The sequence below is a fragment of the Bufo gargarizans genome, chromosome 1 (genome assembly GCF_014858855.1).
Source record: "Bufo gargarizans isolate SCDJY-AF-19 chromosome 1, ASM1485885v1, whole genome shotgun sequence".
Lineage (NCBI taxonomy): Eukaryota > Metazoa > Chordata > Amphibia > Anura > Bufonidae > Bufo > Bufo gargarizans.
The window spans coordinates 456,012,101-456,033,346 of record NC_058080.1 but is presented as its reverse complement, the minus strand read 5'-3'; the positions used below and the strand labels follow the sequence as shown (position 1 = coordinate 456,033,346).

At 45.9% G+C, this 21,246-nt stretch overlaps 1 protein-coding gene across 1 annotated transcript in view; it reads right to left on the bottom strand.

The window, feature by feature from the left end:
• Positions 1-21,246, bottom strand: part of PGM5 (phosphoglucomutase 5) — a 162,293-nt gene that overhangs the window by 57,639 nt on the left and 83,408 nt on the right. The window contains exons 7-8 of the mRNA XM_044272695.1: positions 18,756-18,871; positions 5,104-5,239 (exon numbers count right to left, since the gene is read on the bottom strand). Coding sequence (XP_044128630.1) covers positions 5,104-5,239; positions 18,756-18,871 — 252 coding nt within the window. The remainder of the gene's footprint in view (positions 1-5,103; positions 5,240-18,755; positions 18,872-21,246) is intronic.

Sequence of the window (21,246 nt, the reverse complement as noted above, 5' to 3'; positions counted from 1 at the left end):
GCTACGTGTGGAGGTCTGCCAGATTGGCAGCACGTGTCTAGTCTTTTGTTTTAGAGTCAAGCTAGATCCGCCTCCCTTCAGGTGCACTGGGTGGGGTTGTTGGTTTAAATTACACGGACTCCCAGTGTTCCGTGCGGGTTATAGCTTCTGTCTGGCTCTGTGGAAGGAAGGAAGGAAGGATTGGCTTTTCCTGCTCAGAAAAGATAAGTTGGTTATTGTTTTCTTGTTGTTTGCTGTCTAGGCTGTTAGAGAGACGCCTGTCCCCTCCAGGTTCTGAGGGAGCAGGCTGGCTCTATTCCCCTTCACCATCTTAGGGATTTTAGGGTATTTGCAGCCCAGGCACGAGGACACATTATTCCCACCTTAAGGGTCTGAATGTGGGCATAGCAGTATAGGGAGAGCTGGTAGGGAAGTGTCAGGAGGTGACCCTGATTCCCAGCTTCTTGCCTAGATACTTGTTTGTTTATTTTTCTGTGTATCTGATATCCTGTCCGCCGTGACAGCTAGAGGTGACCCAGCAGGGTACTAGAGCCTCCTTTCAATTTCCCCAATGAATGAAGGGTGCACCCTCTGTTTTCCCTCGTTGCACACCCTGCTGTTGGGGCTCCTGCTTTGTGGTATTTGGGGTTCCCTTAATTGTGAATGTTTTGGTAGTGCAGTACGCAGACCTGCAGGGTATTGCGATTGTGAGGTCACGGTTAATAGGCAAACGAGGGTTGCTCTGGGTTACTCACAGTTTGTAGGGAGACCCTGGGCAGGCGTACAGTAGTACATACAGCAGAGAAAGGCACAGTTCCAAAGTATATCACAGTGTAGTCTTTCTCCAACAGTGATTAATACTCTCCTTCGAAGAACACTTTCCAGTACATCCAAATAACCACAGGCATGCTATACTTATTAACTCCCTCTGAGGTGTGAAGATTTAAGATACTAATGGCCAGGCTGTCTCAAATTGTGGTTGGTGCCAGAGGCAATAATCCTTTCCACAACAAGTCTCAATGCTAAATTCCTTGCCGTCTGAAGCTTTCACACCTTGGTTTGTTCTAAGATGTCTGGTGCCTTTCTTCAAGGGTATTCTGATGGTAGAGTTGCTCCTTTTTGCAACTGTAGTCTCAGAGACGGATGTTCTCTAGGCTTGGACCCAGGGGCGTTGCTAGGGTCTCAAAAGATCCGGGGCACAAGCCCCAATAAATATGCCCCCCCCCCCCCCGCACTATGCTGTACTTGCTATACAGCGGCACTTACCTGTTACATCCAGGGCCTCCAGGTGACGTCTCCTCTCTGTCATCATCTTCTCGGTCTGGACAACTTCTCTCAGCCGCCTCGTCTCTGCAGAGTGTGACACACAGACATCTTAGCTTCCTCACTTTCTATCATTATCCCCCAACTGGAGTCCCCACAGTGTTATCCTGCTGCTTTCTATGCCAAAACCTCAACCCCCCCCCCCCCCCATACCCCCAAATACTATCCTAAAGAAACATTACTGCCCCCCATAGTAATAGTGCTCCTCATAGTCCCACCAATAGTAATTCCCTTCTAGAATGCCCTTTTTAGTAACACTGCCCCAACCGTGATAATGCTCCTCAACAATGCCCTCCCATATTAATAATACCCTCACAGAGTCCCTAGTAGAAATAAGGCCCCCTATTGTTCCCCCAGTGGCAATAAAGCTCCCTACAGACCCCACAGTAGTAATAAGGCCCCCATAGTGCGCTTAGTAGAAATAAGGCAGATCTACAAGACCCTCCTATAGAGCCCCCAGTAGTAATAAGAACGCCTATAATGTCCCCTGGATTTGCAGTGCCCCCTGCAGTTATAATCCTCCCTCCACCATACAGTCCCATGTAAATAACATCACCTCCTCCCTAGCCGCCTCCAACGCACAATCCCATGTAAACATCACCCCCTAAGGCTACTTTCACACTTGCGTTCATGTACTTGTACAGGACGGATCCGCACCGATATAATACAAACGAATGCATCCGTTCAGGACAAATTTGTTTGTATTCGATTTTAATTTCTAAGTCCCAATACGGATCCGTCCTGACTTACATTGAAAGTCAATGGGGGGCGGATCCGTTTACAATTGCACCATTTTGTGTCAATGCAAAGGGATCCGTCCCCATTGACTTACATTGTCAGGACGGATGCATTTGGCTCCGCAAGGCCATGCGGACACAAAAAACGCTGCTTGCAGCATTTTGAGGTCCGCCTCCAAAATGGAACGGGGGACCGCACAGAGCCGAACGAATGCATTCTGAATGGATCCGCATCCATTCAGAATGCATTGGGGTTAAACTGATGCATTTGGGGCTGCTTGTGAGAGACCTGAACGGATCTCACAAGCGGATCACCAAACGCAAGTGTGAACGTAGCCCACCCTAAACATTAAGTCCCATGTACATAAACATCATTCCCCCCCACCATCCACTTTCAACATACAGTCCCATGTAAATAACATCCCTCCCTCCCCCAGCCACCTCAAGCACACAGTTCCATGTCAATAACATCCCTCCCTTCAGCCCTAAAATACATCCCAGTTAAATAACTACAACTCCCAGCATTTCTCTGCCTCTCCCTTCACTTACCTCGCCTGTACAGACATCACTATTAGGCTCCTTCTCCTCTTGACTCCGGTCCAATCCTGAACTGGGAAGAGGCGAAAGACCTTTGGTGACATCACAGGCCATGTGATCAGCAAAACAGGCTGTGATAGGATGACCTGGATGGTGACATCATCCAGGTCATCCTATCACAGCCTGTTTTGCTGATCACATGACCTGTGATGTCACCAAAGGTCCTTCGCCTGTTCCCAGTATAAGATTCAATTGTATTTGCCGTTCTGTGTACGGCAATACAGTTGCATCTAGCAGGCAGGCAGGACATTCGGGGCATGGGACAAAACATCCGGGGCCCAGGCCCCGAATGTTTTAACCTAGCGACGCCCCTGCTTGGACCTGATCTGCAGGAACTCTCACACACACATCCTTCCTCTAGTTCTGCTCAGACTAGACTCCTCTATATCTCCTCTCCTCTCTATCTCTGAATGGATGTTTCTGAACGTCCATTCAGAGATGGCAGCTGCTTGCTAATCTAGCTCTATAAAAATATCACATGACCTAACCCCTCGGGTGAACACTGTAAAAATAAAAAAATAAAAATTGTGCTAAAACAACAAATTTTTTGGTCATCTTGCCCTTGAATGATCAAAAAATCATATGTATCCAAAAATGGTACCAATAGAAATGTCAACTCTTCCTGCAAAAAACAAGCCCCTGCACCAGACGATCGGCAGAAAAATGTAAAAAATATGGCGTTTAAAAAAAGGAGACACAAAAACATGTATTTTTTCAAAAATGCTTTATTATGTAAAATTAAAACAAACAAACAAAGAAAGTAGACATATTTGATATCATTGCGTCCATAACAACCTTCTCTCTAAAAATAGCACATGATCTGTCAGATGAATGTTGTAAAAAATAAAAAATAAAAGCAGTGCCAAAACAGCCATTTTTTTGGTTACCTTGCTTCAGAAAAAATGTAATATAGAGCAATTAAAAACTCATATGTACCCCAAAATAGTACCAATAAAACCGACACCTTATCCCCTAGTTTCCAAAATGGGGTCAATTTTTTTGAGTTTCTACTGTAAGGGTGCATCAGGGGGGGGGCTTCAAATGGGACATGGCATCTAAAAACCAGTTCAGCAAAATCTGCCTTCCAAAAACAATATGGCACTCCTTTTCTTTTGCGCCCTGCCGTGTGCCCTTACATCAGTTTACAACCACATGTGGGGTGTTTCTGCAAACTGCAGAATCAGGGTAATAAATATTGAGTGTTGTTTGGCTGTTAACCCTCGATGTGTTAAAAAAAAATGGATTAAAATGGAAAATCTGCCAAAAAAGTAAAATTTCTAAAATTTGATCTCCATTTTCCTTTAATTCTTGTGGAACACCTAAAGGGTTAACAAAGTTTTTTAAAATCAGTTTTAAGTAACTTGAGGGGTGTGGTTTCTACAATAGGGTCATTTTTGGGGGTATCCACTATGTAAGCCCCACAAAGTGACTTCAGACCTGAACTGGTCCTTAAAAAGTGGGTTTTGGCAATGTTCTTAAAAATTTTAAGAATTTCTTCTAAAATTCAAAGCCTTCTAACGTCCTAAAAAAATTAAATAACATTTACAAAATGATGCCAACATAAAATAGACATATGGGGAATGTTAAGTAATAAATATTTTATGAGGTATCACTTTCTATTTTAAAAGCAGAGAAATTGAAATTTAGAAAATTGCGAATTTTTCAAATTTTTGGGTAAATTTGGGATTTTTTCACAAATAAAGGTGAAATACAGTACATTGACTCAAATTTATGACTATCATCAAGTACAATGTGTCACGAAAAAATAATCTCTGAATGGCTTGGATAAGTAAAAGCGTTCCAAAGCTATTACCACATAAAGTGACATATGTCAGATTTGCTAAATTAGGCCTGGTCAGGAAGGGGGTAAATGGCCCAGATGTGAAGTGGTTAAACAGTCTGCCAATATTAACCCTATATTGCTCATACATTGCTTTTAGGATCACACATTGCATAGAAAGACAAGTGCTTTTAACAACAAATCACATTTAACCTGTCAAAATTACATTAACTCTATTGGTGATCAAACCTTTTGCAGTATTCCTTAGAAGTACAAAACCACTTGAACACCATTTGTAGTAAATGTTATATGAGGTTCTTCACCAAAGAAAGTAATGTTTTGACTCAAACAATGTACAATAATGCATAGTGAAGTATATAAAGGTGAAGTAATGTCATGTCCTCAATAAGTTATACCCAAATTCAAAGGGGTTCCCACTAAATTACTTACTCATAAAATTGGTTGTTGGTCAAAAAAGGAAGTGGTTAGCTTTTAGGGGCCCACATGATCCCTATCCATGCTGGAAGTTTACAAGTGGTGACCGTTAGGTGAAGACTACAGAGGAGGACCAAAGGAAGCAGGGAGCAGTTAAGTATGTTTCCATCAATAGGTTCGGTGGGGAGGGAGTAGGCCAAAATTTTTTAAAAATCTGAAAAACCCCTTTAAGATAATAGAGTAAGAAGTTACCTGCAGTAATAGTGGCGTCCAAACTTTGTCCAGTGATCATGCACAATCTCTTCTACACTTTGCTTACGAGCAGCCAAAATTGAAAGCCAGACTAAAACAGCCCAAAGTCCATCCTTTTCTCTGAGATGATCTGAACCTAAAATAGGTAAAGTAATTCAGTGCTAAATATCATTATTTACACTATTCTTAATAAAAAAAATATGTTTCAAAACATTGGAAAATGGAAACATTGTATACTCTGATAAGCTTCTATACTGTATACACTGTTATCTTAAATGTTACAATTGGGATGTGGCAGGGTGCTGCGCACGTTATATAGCCATACAAATCAGTCTGTCAATCACCATCTTGAGGAGCCGTGAGAGGAGTGGTGAGCACTCTGCTCATGAATATAACTTGGCCGAAACAATGAGACCAGTGTATTGTTTCAGAGATGCTAGTAGCAAAATGGCTCAGCATGTTTTGCTACTAGCGCCATTGACTTATAGCTATAATATGCTGAGTTTACATAGGACAACATATTAAGCTGGCAGATCCACCTTATAGAAATATGAACGTTTAGGGGTAAAATCTTGTCAATATCTGAATATGGCACTTTTATACAATATCGTAATAGATGTGGGAAACATTCTTGCAAACATAACTTTTTCTTGTAAATATTTTTTCCATGTTTCTCGTACTTTATAGTATACCTTAAAGAAACACTCATAATACCAGTGAGTTATGCAATCCCTTCTGGTCCCTAGCTGTGTCTTGTAAATAACACTCTGGCTCTCCAACTGAGAAGCGTGTGTGGACAGGAAGTCAGTTTGTGGGAAGGATGTGTAGACAGAAAGTCATTTTCTCTATTCCCTCCTATGAGACTAAGGGTCCATTCACACGTCCGGCACCCCCATAGAACTGCCTATTCTTGTCTGCTATTGCGGACAAGAATAGGACATGTTCTATTTTTTTCCGGAGCCGCGGACCGGAAGTTCGGGGCCGCACTCCGGAAATGCGATGCGGACAGCACACTGTGTGCTGTCCACATCCATTCCTAACCCATAGAGAATGAATGGGTCCGCACCTGTGCGGACACATTCTACGGTCGTCTGAATGGAGCCTAAGTTCGAAGCCGTCATAGGAATAAACAGAGAAACTGACTTCTTGTCCACTCCAAAGATGCTGTGTCAGTTAGAGACTGAGAGTGTTGTTTACGTGACACAGCTGAGGACCAGGAGGGAGTGGAGTGAATAACTTACAACTAAAGTCACTGGTAAGAAGAGTCATTTCACTACAATTTACATCAGGTACCTGTCTAACAAGCCAGAAAATCAAAATAAAAAAAGTGGGAATACGTCTTTACATTTTCCAAACTTCCCTTAAAGGGCTTATCCCACAAATGTAAAGGTTATGTACACCTTTGGAGTCAATTTATTTTTTATGATTGCATGTTACTCATTTTTTAGCTAAAAATATTTTATTTAATTGGCATTTATTAAAAATATTGAGCTCTTCTGTCACAAAGGGTTAACTGTTTTTCTAGCTGTGTAACTGGTACTTTCACTTTCATTTTGCGCTGGTCATCTAATAAAAGACCTTATGTCTAAACTAGTAACAGATCATAAAGCCTTATTTAAGCCACAATCTTAACAGTAAGATAAGGACTGAGCTATAATGAGTGTTTATTATGTCAGGGAGTAGAGATAAGGAGCCGTCTGCTCCTAGTCTGAAGGAAAAGACAGAAAATCCAAAGGGTTCTACCAGAGCATGTCAGCTCTGTACAGAAAAAAGTTGCCATATTTTTTATAAAGACCAATTAAAAAATATATTTGTAGCTCAAAATGAGTACAAAGCAATAATAAAAAAAATGCCTCCAAAAGGTGTACATAACCTTTAAACTTTTTATTACTCACATTTTCAGAAGGGCTTGCCGTCTTTTTTTATGGGTGGACAGCAGATCATCAAGCACCTGCATCTTCCAGGATGCATTGTAGTTAGCTCTTGTTAACCCCTTCCTCCTCTGCACAGAAAATGGTCCCTCACAATGTAGCCCTAGATATACATTTGTATCGAATGGCCCACAGTTTTCTTCTCCACCGTGTAGAGAGATATATCTATAGATTGATATGAATCTAGACTGAATAAAAGGTGTCTGTACTACTTTATCAGTTTCTCTATTAGATCACTATGCCAGCACTGTGGGAAGGGGAACAGGGAAACCACTGATGGCAGAAGAAGGAGGACCAGATGTCATGGTCTTACCTTCTCACTGTTCTCCTTCGTTTGACATGTGCTGGCGGCCATCTTGGTTTCTGGGTTTCTTGTAGCCTCCCACCCTGCGGCTCCTCCTTCCCACTGGGAGGAGCTGGATGCCTAGCTCATATATATAGAAGGTCTGTGGCTTCAGTTCCTTGCTTGGTCCTCCTGTGTGCACATGCTTCAAAGACTGCTGCTGCTTCTGGTTCCTGATCCTGGCCTCGTCTGACTACCCCGTTGGTTCCCGATCCTGGCTTCGTCTGACTACCCCGTTGGTTCCTGATCCTGGCTACGTCTGACTACCCTCCTGGTTCCTGACCTCCGTCTACGCAAGACCCTGCTTCAGTTTAGCCATCCGTTTGGACTTTAGCTACGGCTTGATTTTCAATAAAGCCTTCTTATTCCACCTATCTCTGTTGTACGTCTGGTTCATGGTTCCATGACATTAGGACCAAGCCATGAATTCTGACGGTACAGGGCCATCCTCGCTACCTACGCTGGTTGCCAGACTTGATCAGCAGGATCACCTGTTGGGTCGGTTCGCTGTGGCGTTACAAACCCTGCTTGAACGCACGGCTCATTTAGCTTCCGTTGCCGATGGGTCGGTTGTCGCTCCTGGGCCCGCTCCTACTGCCGCTCCGGTTGTTGCGCCAGAGTCTACCCCGACACCTGTTGCTGCACCTGCGGTGTTTCGGGGTATGACCGGTTCTGCCCCCCTTCCACAGCGCTTTGGGGGAGAGCCAACTCAGTGCCGAGGTTTCCTTAACCAGGTGGCCATTTATTTTGAGTTGCTGCCACATGCCTTTCCTACTGAGAGATCAAAGGTGGGCTTCTTGATCTCGCTGCTCTCGGACAAGGCCTTGGCCTGGGCCAGCCCTTTATGGGAGAACAACAATCCGGTGGTTGCCGAGTTTTCCGGTTTTGTTGCTTCTCTTCGGAAGGTATTCGATGTGCCGGCTCGTGCTGCCTCTGCTGCGAAGCTCCTTATGTCCATCAGACAGGGTTCACGATCCGTAGCTGAATACGCCATTGAGTTTCGTACCCTGGCAGCAGAGGTGGGCTGGAATAATGAGGCTCTGGTCGCTGCTTTCTCTCATGGTCTCTCGGATGCCTTGAAGGATGAGATTGCAGCCAAGGACCTACCAGTGGAGCTCGAGTCCCTTATTTCTTTCCTGATTTTGATTGACACCAGACTCAGGGAGAGACCTTCCTTTAAGGTGAGCCTGCGGAGGCCTTCTAACAGATTGGCGCCTACGTTTGCTGTCCCACCCGTGCCTCCCTCTCCTCCCACGCCTCCTGGGGATGACTGGTCTGGGGGTCAACCCATGCAGCTGGGGGTTGCTCGCCTGTCCGAGGGGGAGAGGGTACTCCGGAGACGCGAGGGCCGATGCATGTACTGTGGTCTCGGTGGGCATTTTCGGTTGGCATGCCCGAACCGTCCGGGAAACGCTCGCACCTGAGATCCTGTCGGGGGCAGATCTTGGGTGGAGTCTCCTCGTCCCCGGTTTCCCGTGTTGACAAACCACTGATTACTGTTGTCCTCTCCTGGGTCGGGGGCTCGGTGACGACCCAGGCGTTGGTGGACTCTGGTGCTGGTGGCTTGTTCATTGATAGTGTGTTCGCCGCCGCCAATTCCATTCCTCTGCAGCCTCGAGGTTCCCCACTGGCTCTTGAGGCGATAGACGGCAGACCCCTTCTGCCGCCACACGTGACTCAGGAGACCCTTCCAGTGGGGATGGCCATTGGTGCCGTTCACAGAGAGTCGGTCTGTCTCCAGGTTATTTCGTCTCCACACTACTCGGTGGTCTTGGGGTACCCCTGGCTCCAGAAGCATAATCCGACTTTCGATTGGAGATCGGCCGAGATCCTCTCGTGGTCACCGCAGTGTGGGGCTAGTTGCATCCATGGGCCTGTCAAGTTGCTGTGTACTTCCTCGGACTCTCTGTTGCCTCCTGAATACGAGGAGTACCGGGATGTATTCGATAAGGTGCGTGCGGTTGCCCTACCTCCGCACCGCCCATACGATTGTGCCATAGAGTTACAATCTGGTGCCGTTCCTCCTCGTGGCAAAGTCTATCCACTGTCGGTAGCGGAGAATGAGGCCATGGAGGAGTACGTGAGGGAGGCGCTTTCACGCGGACACATTCGCAAATCCTCGTCCCCGGCAGGGGCTGGATTTTTCTTTGTGAAAAAGAGGGGCGGTGAGTTGAGGCCTTGCATCGACTACAGGGGTCTCAATCGCATCACGATCTAGAACGCTTACCCGATACCCTTGATTTCCGAGCTGTTCGATCGCCTCAAAGGGGCCACGGTCTTTACCAAACTCGACCTGAGGGCGGCATATAACCTGGTAAGGATCAAGGCGGGCGATGAGTGGAAGACCGCGTTTAACACCAGGACCGGTCATTATGAATCCTTGGTTATGCCCTTTGGGTTGTGCAATGCGCCCGCAGTCTTCCAGGAATTCATCAACGATGTTTTCCGTGACCTGTTGCAGCAGTGTGTGGTGGTCTATTTGGATGACATCTTGGTATATTCTGCATCCATGGAGGCCCACATTCTGGATGTCAGACGAGTGTTGCAACGCTTACGAGAGAACAAGCTGTTCGGTAAGCTTGAGAAATGCGAATTTCACCGATCCCAGGTAACCTTCTTAGGTTACATCATTTCCGCTGAGGGGTTCTCCATGGATCCTGAGAAGGTTTCGGCTGTCTTACAGTGGCCCCAGCCCAGTGGGCTTCGTGCCCTGCAGCGCTTTTTGGGCTTCGCCAATTATTATCGGAAGTTCATCAGGGACTTTTCCATGCTAGCCAAGCCTCTCACGGATCTGATCAGGAAGGGCAGTAATCCTCAGGTCTGGCCGCTCGAGGCCATCCGAGCTTTTGAGGCTCTAAAGTCCGCCTTTGTGTCGGCTCCGATTCTGTCGCATCCCAACCCTGGGTTGCCTTTTGTCCTCGAGGTGGACGCGTCTGAGACGGGAGTAGGCGCCCTCCTGTCTCAGCGTAGAACACCAGAGGGTCCTCTGCTTCCTTGTGGGTTTTACTCCCGGAAACTGTCTTCCGCGGAGTGCAACTATCAGATTGGTGACAGGGAGTTATTGGCCATCGTGCAGGCCCTTAAAGAATGGAGGCACTTGCTCGAGGGCTCGGTGGTTCCGGTTCTCATCCTGACGGACCACAAGAATCTGACCTACCTCTCTGAGGCCAAGAGATTGACACCACGTCAGGCCAGATGGGCTCTGTTCTTGTCACGTTTTAATTACGTGGTCTCCTACCTACCCGGCTCCAAGAACATCAGAGCGGATGCCTTATCACGGCAGTACTCCGAGCTGTCCGGGGAGGAGTCGATTCCGACTACGGTCATACCCCCGAATCAGATCCTGGCTGCTATTCGCACCAGCCTGACCTCTCCTCTGGGTGAGCAGATTTTGGCGGCTCAATCTGGTGCTCCCTCTGGGAGACCCAACGGCAGATGTTTTGTGCCTGAGGAGTTGCGCACTCGGTTGTTGCGAACCTACCATAACTCCAAGGCCGCGGGGCACCCTGGAAAGAATCAGCTGTCCTGGGCGGTTTCACGTCTGTTCTGGTGGCCTTCTCTACGTTCCGACATCGCCGCATATGTAGCGGCATGCTCCGTTTGTGCCCAGAGTAAGTCCCCTCGGCACCTTCCGTTGGGCCTTTTGCAACCCATAGCCACCGGGGAGCGTCCATGGTCACACCTGGGGATGGATTTCATTGTGGACCTTCCTGCATCCCGAGGCCATACGGTCATTCTCATGATTGTGGATCGGTTTTCCAAAATGTGCCACTGTGTTCCTCTCAAGAAGTTACCCTCTGCACAAGAGTTGGCCTCGATTTTTGCCAGGGAGGTCTTCCGGTTGCACGGTTTGCCCAAGGAGATTGTGTCGGATCGGGGGAGTCAGTTTGTGTCCAGGTTCTGGCGCGCCTTTTGCTCCCAGTTGGGGATTCATCTCTCTTTCTCCTCGGCCTACCACCCTCAGTCCAATGGGGCCGCAGAACGATCCAATCAGGCCTTGGAGCAATTCCTTCGTTGCTATGTCTCCGATCACCAAGACAATTGGGTTGACCTCCTGCCTTGGGCTGAGTTTGCCAGGAACACGGCGGTGAACTCTTCCTCTGGGACGTCTCCCTTCATGGCCAATTATGGGTTCCAACCTGCCGTGTTACCGGAGGTATTCTCTCCCCAGGATACTCCGGCTGTGGTGGATCACCTTTCCGTCCTACGTACTTCTTGGGTACAGATCCAGAGGTCCCTTGAGGTCTCTGCGCAACGCCAGAGACTCCAGGCTAATCGCAGACGAGCGCCCGCTCCTTCCTACCAGGTCGGAGACCGTGTATGGTTGTCCACCCGCAACCTCAACCTTCGAGTGCCCACTCCCAAGCTGGCGCCTCGCTTTGTTGGTCCCTTCCGAGTGCTTCACAGGGTAAACCCGGTAGCCTATGCCCTTGCGCTTCCTCCTGGCATGCGGATCTCCAACGTGTTTCATGTCTCCCTGTTGAAGCCATTGGTGTGCAATCGTTTCACTTCCTCGGTTCCTCGGCCCCGTCCGGTCCAAGTGGGCAATCGTGAGGAATATGAGGTGAGCAATATCCTGGACTCACGCCTGGTCCGCGGTCGGTTGCAGTTTTTGGTCCATTGGCGTGGTTATGGTCCAGAGGAGCGTTCCTGGGTTCCCTCCACAGATGTCCATGCTCCTGCGTTGCTCCGAGCCTTCCACGCACGCTTCCCTCTGAAACCGTTCCTTACTCCGCGGAGGAGGGGCCCTTGAGGGGGAGGTACTGTCATGGTCTTACCTTCTCACTGTTCTCCTTCGTTTGACATGTGCTGGCGGCCATCTTGGTTTCTGGGTTTCTTGTAGCCTCCCACCCTGCGGCTCCTCCTTCCCACTGGGAGGAGCTGGATGCCTAGCTCATATATATAGAAGGTCTGTGGCTTCAGTTCCTTGCTTGGTCCTCCTGTGTGCACATGCTTCAAAGACTGCTGCTGCTTCTGGTTCCTGATCCTGGCCTCGTCTGACTACCCCGTTGGTTCCCGATCCTGGCTTCGTCTGACTACCCCGTTGGTTCCTGATCCTGGCTACGTCTGACTACCCTCCTGGTTCCTGACCTCCGTCTACGCAAGACCCTGCTTCAGTTTAGCCATCCGTTTGGACTTTAGCTACGGCTTGATTTTCAATAAAGCCTTCTTATTCCACCTATCTCTGTTGTACGTCTGGTTCATGGTTCCATGACACCAGAAAGATCAACAGCAGGGGGTGCTGCTGGAGAGAAAATATTGTGTAACCGTGCTGCGACCCGGGGGGGAGGCGAAGATGGGAGGAATGGTGGCACATAATCTTCCCTTGGGGCATTCCCTGATCTTCTAGGGCTCCTGCCTGGTGGTAGTAGGTGTGCCCTAAATGGTGAGTAGTTGGCTGGGTGCTAGGCAAGAGGGTAGATGCAATGCCAGCAGATGAATTATGAAGTCAATAGTCAGGCATATTGGTGGCAGTAAATACAGTCTTTCTTTACTAAGTTTACGATGGGAGTAGTATTACAGGTTGCAATAAAAGGCATCATTCCAAAGTATAGCACAATATAGTTTCCCTCCAACAGCAACAATGATGGTTATAATAGTGCTGCCTGACTCTCCTTCTAAGGACACTTTTACGTCTCTCCAAATAACTACAGGCATGATGTGCTTTTCTTGTTAACTCCTTCTGCAATTCCTGGGCAGAATTTAGATCCAGATGACCAGTCTATCTAAAGTTGTGATGAGTGCCAGAGGCAATGAACTCTTTGCTCAGAAGAAAGTACTTTGGTATAAACGAGCAGTACCTTACTGACATTATCTTTCACTTGCCTTAATGGTTCTGGACCTTCCTAAATGGCTGGTTTCTTTCCTTCAGAGGTACTCTGGTGAAAATGTTGAAACTTAAGCAGCTGTATTCTCAGATAGAAAGGTTGCCTAGACTTTGGTCTAGTCTGCAGGAGCGTCCACATGTATGCCTTGCCTATAGCTATGCTTTGCTAAGACACGATTAACTAGGGGCAGACAATGTCCATCATCCTGGTAACCTAACTAAATCTGCCAGTGTTAACTATATACTGTGAACATATTGCTTTTAGGTATACACAGTTCATGAAGAAATAAGTGCTTTTAGCAGTGATTAACCCTTTGCAGTACTCCTCCGGGGCCCTGCACATAAAGAAACCCAAACAACATGACTATTGCATGTATGTTACAATTATACTTAATTAGAAATGCCCTATTTACTGAATAGTGATACTTTCTGTGTGATAAAGCCTTTAAAAGTATATTGTCACCCCATCTTCAGAGATGCTAGATCTATGAGGTAAAAAACAGTGGTGCTCTTACTAGTGCCCCTGCACTCTAGCAATTGAGGATGGCCTCACAGTCCCCTAAACCAATGAAACTTTTTCCCCCCCCCAAGACTTGAATTATACTGTAGAGGACAGTCTCAGCCATCCCAGCATCACAGCGCACACACATAATGAAAGGCCATGAGTGAAGTCACACTGGAACGATGACAGAGTGTCAGTTTCTAAACTGATGACCCAATGGAATACGTGCAGGCAACAGATTCAAATAATTTCAAGTCCAAACATTTTTGGAATGCAGAGACACAACTGTATGAGATGAGTAGACTGAGGGATGAGATCACAACCTCCCAGGTCTCTAAGCTCTAAAACTGGCACAGTGCATCACAAGTAGTACATCTCAGACATTCTCCATGCACTGCTACAGAAATGGAAGAGCTTTTGAAAACACGAATTCAGCTCCAAGAGACGCTGCCAAAAAACACGTTCTGGGAAACTCTGTATAAGATCGTTTCAAAATTGTCTGGCCTTTTATAGCAGAAGAATTGCTTTTATTTACAGGCAAAAGCAAAAATGTGATGCTATAAAAAAAAAGTTCTATTACTTGTTTTATAGGCATGCAACTGAACCACATTAACATTTCAATTAAGATATTTTTGTAAGTGCTTAAAGAATAAGTTGTCCTTCCTCTTCCTCACCCACAATGGGCCCGGACGCTGGAGTCCTGTGTCTCTCCTGTAGGCCGCAGCCTGCACTTCCCAGACTAGCCAGTTCTACCTGTCCATAGGGCTTGCACGCTCCCTGGCTGTTAAAGGGTTAGCGCGCACACTTTCTAATTCTTCTATAGCTGGCTGTTTCAGGGTATATAAGGCACCTTCCCCAGTGAGAGGGCGCCTGAACTTAGGTTCCTAGCCTGCTAGTTTACCAGTGAAGGTGTGCTATTCTGATTGTCTGTCCATATACCATACCTCTGCCTGTTAACTGAATCTGATACTCCGCTGTCTACCCGACTTCTGTTTAGTTTCGGAGAATCTCATGAACTCTGCCTGCCCTAACCTTGGCCTATTTACTGACTATGAGCATTGCCTAATCCCTTGGTGCTTCACACTGGTGTCTCTGACCCCGTAGGTCAGCTGCCAACTATACCGGCACTATTCCAAAAGGTAGCAGCCTGGTGGTTCCCTGCAGCGAAGATCAGAACCCCGTATTGGAGTTTAAGAGTGAAAACCAGGAAACCACCAGGGTAACACCATTAGGACTAGCCCCCAAAAAACGGTTGGTTGGTATAGTGGGTTCACATCCACTGCCAGTTACAGCTTATTTCTGCTATGAAATGTCCTCCATTACTTCTGCTGCTTATGAGGTTGTGCTACAGACAGTTATGTAGCAGGATCCCTTGTTTCTCCATGTGTAGTGCATGGGCTGACATAATAACAGCCAGTCTCCAACCACCAGCTCAGAAAATACATAAATGCAGTTAGATTGTACAGAGAAAAACTGCTAAAAATGACAGATACAAGTCATATAATATCCAGAGATATTGTTATTAGTCATGAAGACCACTGCAAAGGTTAACATTTGCTATTTGGGTGCATTTGAGATATTTTCTGTGCTTTAATGTTATTCCAAGAACTGAAAATAGTAGCACAGTTTTTATTGTGCCCTACTCAGAAGGATGAAGGCTTGACCTGCCCCTCTGTGGGAAGTGTGTAGCTCAAGCAGACAGAGAGCGAGGAGCTGTGTGATGCCTACTCCAAACAGCCTCCTTCCTGGCATGCTAAGGAAAAAATACCATCCTCTAAGAGAGACTGATGCAAAGGACAGACAGTAAGTGCAATTGCTTGCTTATGGCAACCGGTCTTACTGCTAGGCAAGTATATTACTTCATTGCCCACCACTCTTTTACAAAGGATTAGCTACCTATTGCTGTGGGAACTGCCGAACATATTGTGAATGTGCACCCAGGGCCGATGCTATAATAAGGCAGACCAAGCGGCTGCCTTAGGGCGCAGAGATGGGGGGGACTTTTTTTTTTTTTAAATACCCTGTATTTTTGGCCTCTGGGTCTTATGGGGCGAATACTAATGAAGTGCTTCCATTTAGGAAGTGCTTCATTAGTACCGGAAGACCAGGAAGCAGTGAAGGATCTGTACTCATCGCTTCCTGGTCCTCCGCTCGGCTGTCTGCTGTAAAGGGCTGCGCATCATGTGACCTCACTGTGCACAGCCTTCACAGCTGACAGCCGAGAACCAGGAAGAAGAGAGAGCGCTGGTGGTGAGGAGCGGCAGCGTACAGGAGCAGGAGAGGTAAGTTATTTTTTTTTTTATTTGCGCTGATGGCTGACATGGGGTTGCATGATTGATGGCGGGCATGATGGCTGACTTGGGGGCATGATGGCTGACTTGGGGGGCATGATCGCTAACTTGGGGGGCATGATGGCTGACATGGGGGGCTGATGGCTGACATGGGGGGCTGATCTGAGGCATTGGGGGTCTGATCTGAGGTCTGATTAACCTTGGGGGTCTGATTGCTGGTCTGACCTGAGATGCAATGGAAAATATTTTTTCTTATTATCCTCCTCTAAAACCTAGGTGCGTCTTAGAGAGCGAAAAATACGGTTCTCAAACCAGTGATTGTCTGAAGCAGAGAGAAGATACCAGGACCACACAGAGGAGAAGCCAGCTGCTGCAGACGGGATCAGGGCCTGGTGTGAAACAACTGAAAATATGTCATATTCTAGGTTCTTCAAAGTAGCCACCTTTTGCTTTGATTACTGCTTTGCACACTCTTGGCATTCTCTTGATGAGCTTCAAGAGGTAGTCACCTGAAATGGTCTTCCAACAGTCTTGAAGGAGTTCCCAGATATGCTTAGCACTTGTTGGCCCTTTTGCCTTCACTCTGCGGTCCAGCTCACCCCAAACCATCTCGATTGGGTTCAGGTCCGGTGACTGTGGAGGGCAGATCATCTGGCGCATCACCCCATCACTCTCCTTCATGGTCAAATAGCCCTTACACAGCCTGGAGGTGTGTTTGGGGGTCATTGTCCTGTTGAAAAATAAATGATGGTCCAACTAAACGCAAACCGGATGGAATAGCATGCCGCTGCAAGATGCTGTGGTAGCCATGCTGGTTCAGTATGCATTCAATTTTGAATTAAATCCCCAACAGTGTCACCTGCAAAGCACCCCCACACCATCACACCTCCTCCTCCATGCTTCACGGTGGGAACCAGGCATGTAGAGTCCATCCGTTCACCTTTTATGCGTCGCACAAAGACACGGTGGTTGGAACCAAAGATCTCCAATTTGGACTCATCAGACCAAAGCACAGATTTCCACTGGTCTAATGTCCATTCCTTGTGTTCTTTAGCCCAAACAAGTCTCTTCTGCTTGTTACCTGTTCTTAGCAGTGGTTTCCTAGCAGATATTCTACCATGAAGGCCTGATTCACACAGTCTCCTCTTAACAGTTGTTCTAGAGATGTGTCTGCTGCTAGAACTCTGTGTGGCATTGACCTGGTCTCTAATCTGAGCTGCTGTTAACCTGCGATTTCTGAGGCTGGTGACTCGGATGAACTTATCCTCCGCAGCAGAGGTGACTCTTAGTCTTCCTTTCCTGGGGCGGTCCGCATGTGAGCCAGTTTCTTTGTAGCGCTTGATGGTTTTTGTGACTGCACTTGTGGACACTTTCAACGTTTTCCCAATTTTTTGGACTGACTGGCCTTCATTTCTTAATGATGGCCACTCGTTTTTCTTTACTTAGCTGCTTTTTTCTTGCCATAATACAAATTCTAACAGCCTATTCAGTAGGACTATCAGCTGTGTAGCCACCTGACTTCTCCACAACGCAACTGATGGTCCCAACCCCATTTATAAGGCAAGAAATCCCACTTATTAAACCTGACAGGGCACACCTGTGAAGTGAAAACCATTTCAGGTGACTACCTCTTGAAGCTCATCAAGAGAATGCCAAGAGTGTGCAAAGCAGTAATCAAAGCAAAAGGTGGCTACTTTGAAGAACCTAGAATATGACATATTTTCAGTTGTTTCACACTTTTTTGTTATGTATATAATTCCACATGTGTTAATTCATAGTTTTGAGGGCTTCAGTGTGAATCTACAATTTTCATAGTCATGAAAATAAAGAAAACTCTTTGAATGAGAAGGTGTGGCCAAACTTTTGGTCTGTACTGTATGTCTAAGAGAAAACCTGTCTTTGTTGCCCAAAGCAACCAATTAATATACAGCTTTCATTTCTGATAGTGCTTTTGAATAACTGAAGCTGCATTGTGATTGGTTGTTATTGACAACAAAGTTTTTTTTTTAGGCAGTTTTCATAAATCTGCCCACTTTTGTTCTGACACCTTTCTATCTTTCCTTAGCTGAGTGACCCACACAGACCTGGCTGTCCAAATGATGTAAAGGAAAACATAAGCTATCAGACAAGAACACATTCTTCGATGGTCCATTCCTAATATCCACAAACCATTAAGGCTCTTTTGGCAGTGAACAGGGGTCTCCAATGGCATTCTGAGCAGACTGTGCAGATACTCATCCACATACGCAGTAAACTGCGATGCACTGTATTTTCTGGCACCTTTCTTATTCTTTTTTTTTAGCAATTTGAGTTGCAGTTGCTTTTTTTGGCTCAGGCCATGTGCATCACTGAGGCATGGGTGCCTATGATCCTGTTGCTGGTCCACCAGATGTCTTTACTTGGAACAATTTTGGTAGGTGTTAACTGCTGCATGCTGCAAATCCCCCACAAGACCTGCAATTTTGAAGGGGATCTGAACCAGCCGTCAAGCCCAATCTTCCTGCTTCCAACATGTAAACTGACTGTTCATTTGTTGCTTAGTGTATGATAACCTCTTGAGGTATTTTTGCAAGAAGTTAATGTTATTCACTTCACCAGTCCATGGTTTTGATGCTATGTGTATAGCACTATATGTGCTTCTCTTTTCATCGATGACTAGTATTTTGACTGCATGTTTGAATACAAGTATGACCCTATACAAAGCTTTGGTCTACTGCACACTTAAAATCTTAATTGAATAATTCGGAATATAGATTACCTGTGCCAAAACTTTCTTCTCCACACAATGAACATCGCCCAGAATCCATTAGGTTTGCAAAATATTTCCAGCCAGTTGGAGTTTCATATACAGGCACTTTCATTGCTTTTGCAACCCTGAAATGCAATGGTTAGGTATTATATATAAGAATCAACATTCACCTACTGTATACGAGCATTCCTTTAATAATACTCAGTTAGTCGATAACTACTAAAACAATGTACTTCATTTTCCAATTTGGGAGACTGGCAAGGAGAGAGCTGCCGAGAGTTGAGCAGGGTACAGGCTCCTGTTAATACAGAGCTTAGGTGATGGGTGTGCTGCTGCAAGGGGATCACAGGAGGTACCCACTGAGTGAGTGAAGATCTGGGCCATGGCCTGACAGACTGAGTATTGCCAAGGAGCCTGTAATAGATGGGCAGATAATCTCCAAGATCATTGCTAACGAGCGTTCGTAGCAACGATTGTTAGCGATGATCTGGCAGTGTAATACTGCCGCTAATTACCCGACGAACAAACAAACCCTTGTTCATTGGGCAATCCCAATCTTTCAACAGGTTTAAAAATCATCGTTTGCCAGAGCCAGATTGTTGTGTCTAATCCCGATCTGCTGCCGGCCAACAATGATTTAGTATAGGGACAAGCAAAGCCATTAGTGATCACTCCTCCTCATACAGTGGAGGAGATCGCTACATGTAATAGCAAATCGCATGCATAATCTGCCTGTCTAATACAGCCTTAATATTGAGTAATGCGTCACCACCTCGGTATGATACTAACGCACTATGGGGGGAAGAATCATCACAAGTGCTTCACACGTGTCCCAAAATTTGCTTTGACACTTGCTATGAGATTTGAACCTGTTCAAGAGAATTACCATGCTTAGAGCCTCGTAGCAAGATAAACCATTATGCTTTTATTGCCGCCAACCGTCACTATGAAGTTTTTTGCTAAACTGTAACAGTCAAGCTTTTGTACTTGATCTGTAACCATCAAGCACTAAACCTAAACTTGAACTGTCAGGTGAAGTTTCTGTCTTACTGATGAGTAACAGTTATTGTTTCTTCCCAACCTGTTTGTCCATGTGTGTTGCAACATTACTCTACCACCCTCACCATTATATACACACAACATATTAAACTACTGAACATCAGGAACTGATCATCTGTTAGCAGCACTAGTATCAACTCTATATACAGTGCAAGCCTCACCAAACACTGGTCTACTTGTCAAAAGCAATTAAAAAAAGAGAGTTTGGGCAGCGCTCAAGTAAAGATTCTTGGGATTTGGACATTGGGAACAAAAGATCTTAACTTGAGTGCGGCCCAGATTTTCTTAATTTTATTGTTTTTCAATATATTTGATTGGCTTTTACAGCAAGGGTTCAATCAAGGAGAGTAGATCTCACCAAGGGCAACAATAGTTCCTTGTGCTTGAAAACCCAGCTAAGGGTTCAATAGAAGCTGCATAAATCAGCAGTGAGCTTCCTCTTCTGGTTACCCCCAGACGAAGGTATGCCGAAACAAACGTTGGGGTTGGCTTTATCCTGGCTGCACACAACATGGGTAATGTTACAATATTGTTACTTTAACATGACTTTATTGTATTTTATGGCTTGAGGTGCTGTTGAATGAGGGATATCAACCATTTGGCCTCTTTAGTTAACACATCGGGGCCTACACATTACATTGTATATATTTGTGTCTGGTGGATTATAATTTATTGTGATTTATATGGTCCTACTACTATTATACTTTATGTACTTCCAGCCTCCTTGCATTATTTGTCTATGCATGTACTGATTTATATCGGGATGGTGTGGGTTACCAGTGACAACACATTTTTCTGCCTCTCATCCTTATTTTATTCTATGTACTGTATTTTTTGATAAATTACTCACAAATGGATTTCCATATTTTTGTTATTTTGTGGCTCGTTTTCTCTGTAGGTTTTATATTCCTCCTTTGGTGGTTGCAGGCAGCTAGAGTGTTTTATCATCTCCTTATGATGTGGGCCAACAAACAGAGTTCAATTGCCTAAAGTGTACATAAAATTCACACGTCCCCATTCATTTTAATGTGTGTACTCACACATCAGTGTTTTAGCACCGTCCGTGTTTTTAGCATGGATGCATTCTCTATTTTGTCTGTGTTCACGAATCCTTCATGTCCATTATAGTCTATGGGTCCGTGAAAACCACGGATGCAACATGGATGACAAAAATGGACACACGGACCCAACACGGATCCTTCACGGATGCATCACTGACCACCTGCTCATGGATTTGAGCACTGATACGGACGTGTGAATGAAGCGTAAAGGGATTCTGCACTTTGTTTAAACTGATGATCTATCCTCTGGATAGTTCATTAGCATCTGACCGGCAGTGGTCTGATACCCGTGACATCCGCCGATCAGCAGTTTAGAAAGGCAGCGGCACTATAGCAGCGCCGCAGCCTTCTCACTGTTTACCGCTGGCCCAGTGACGTCA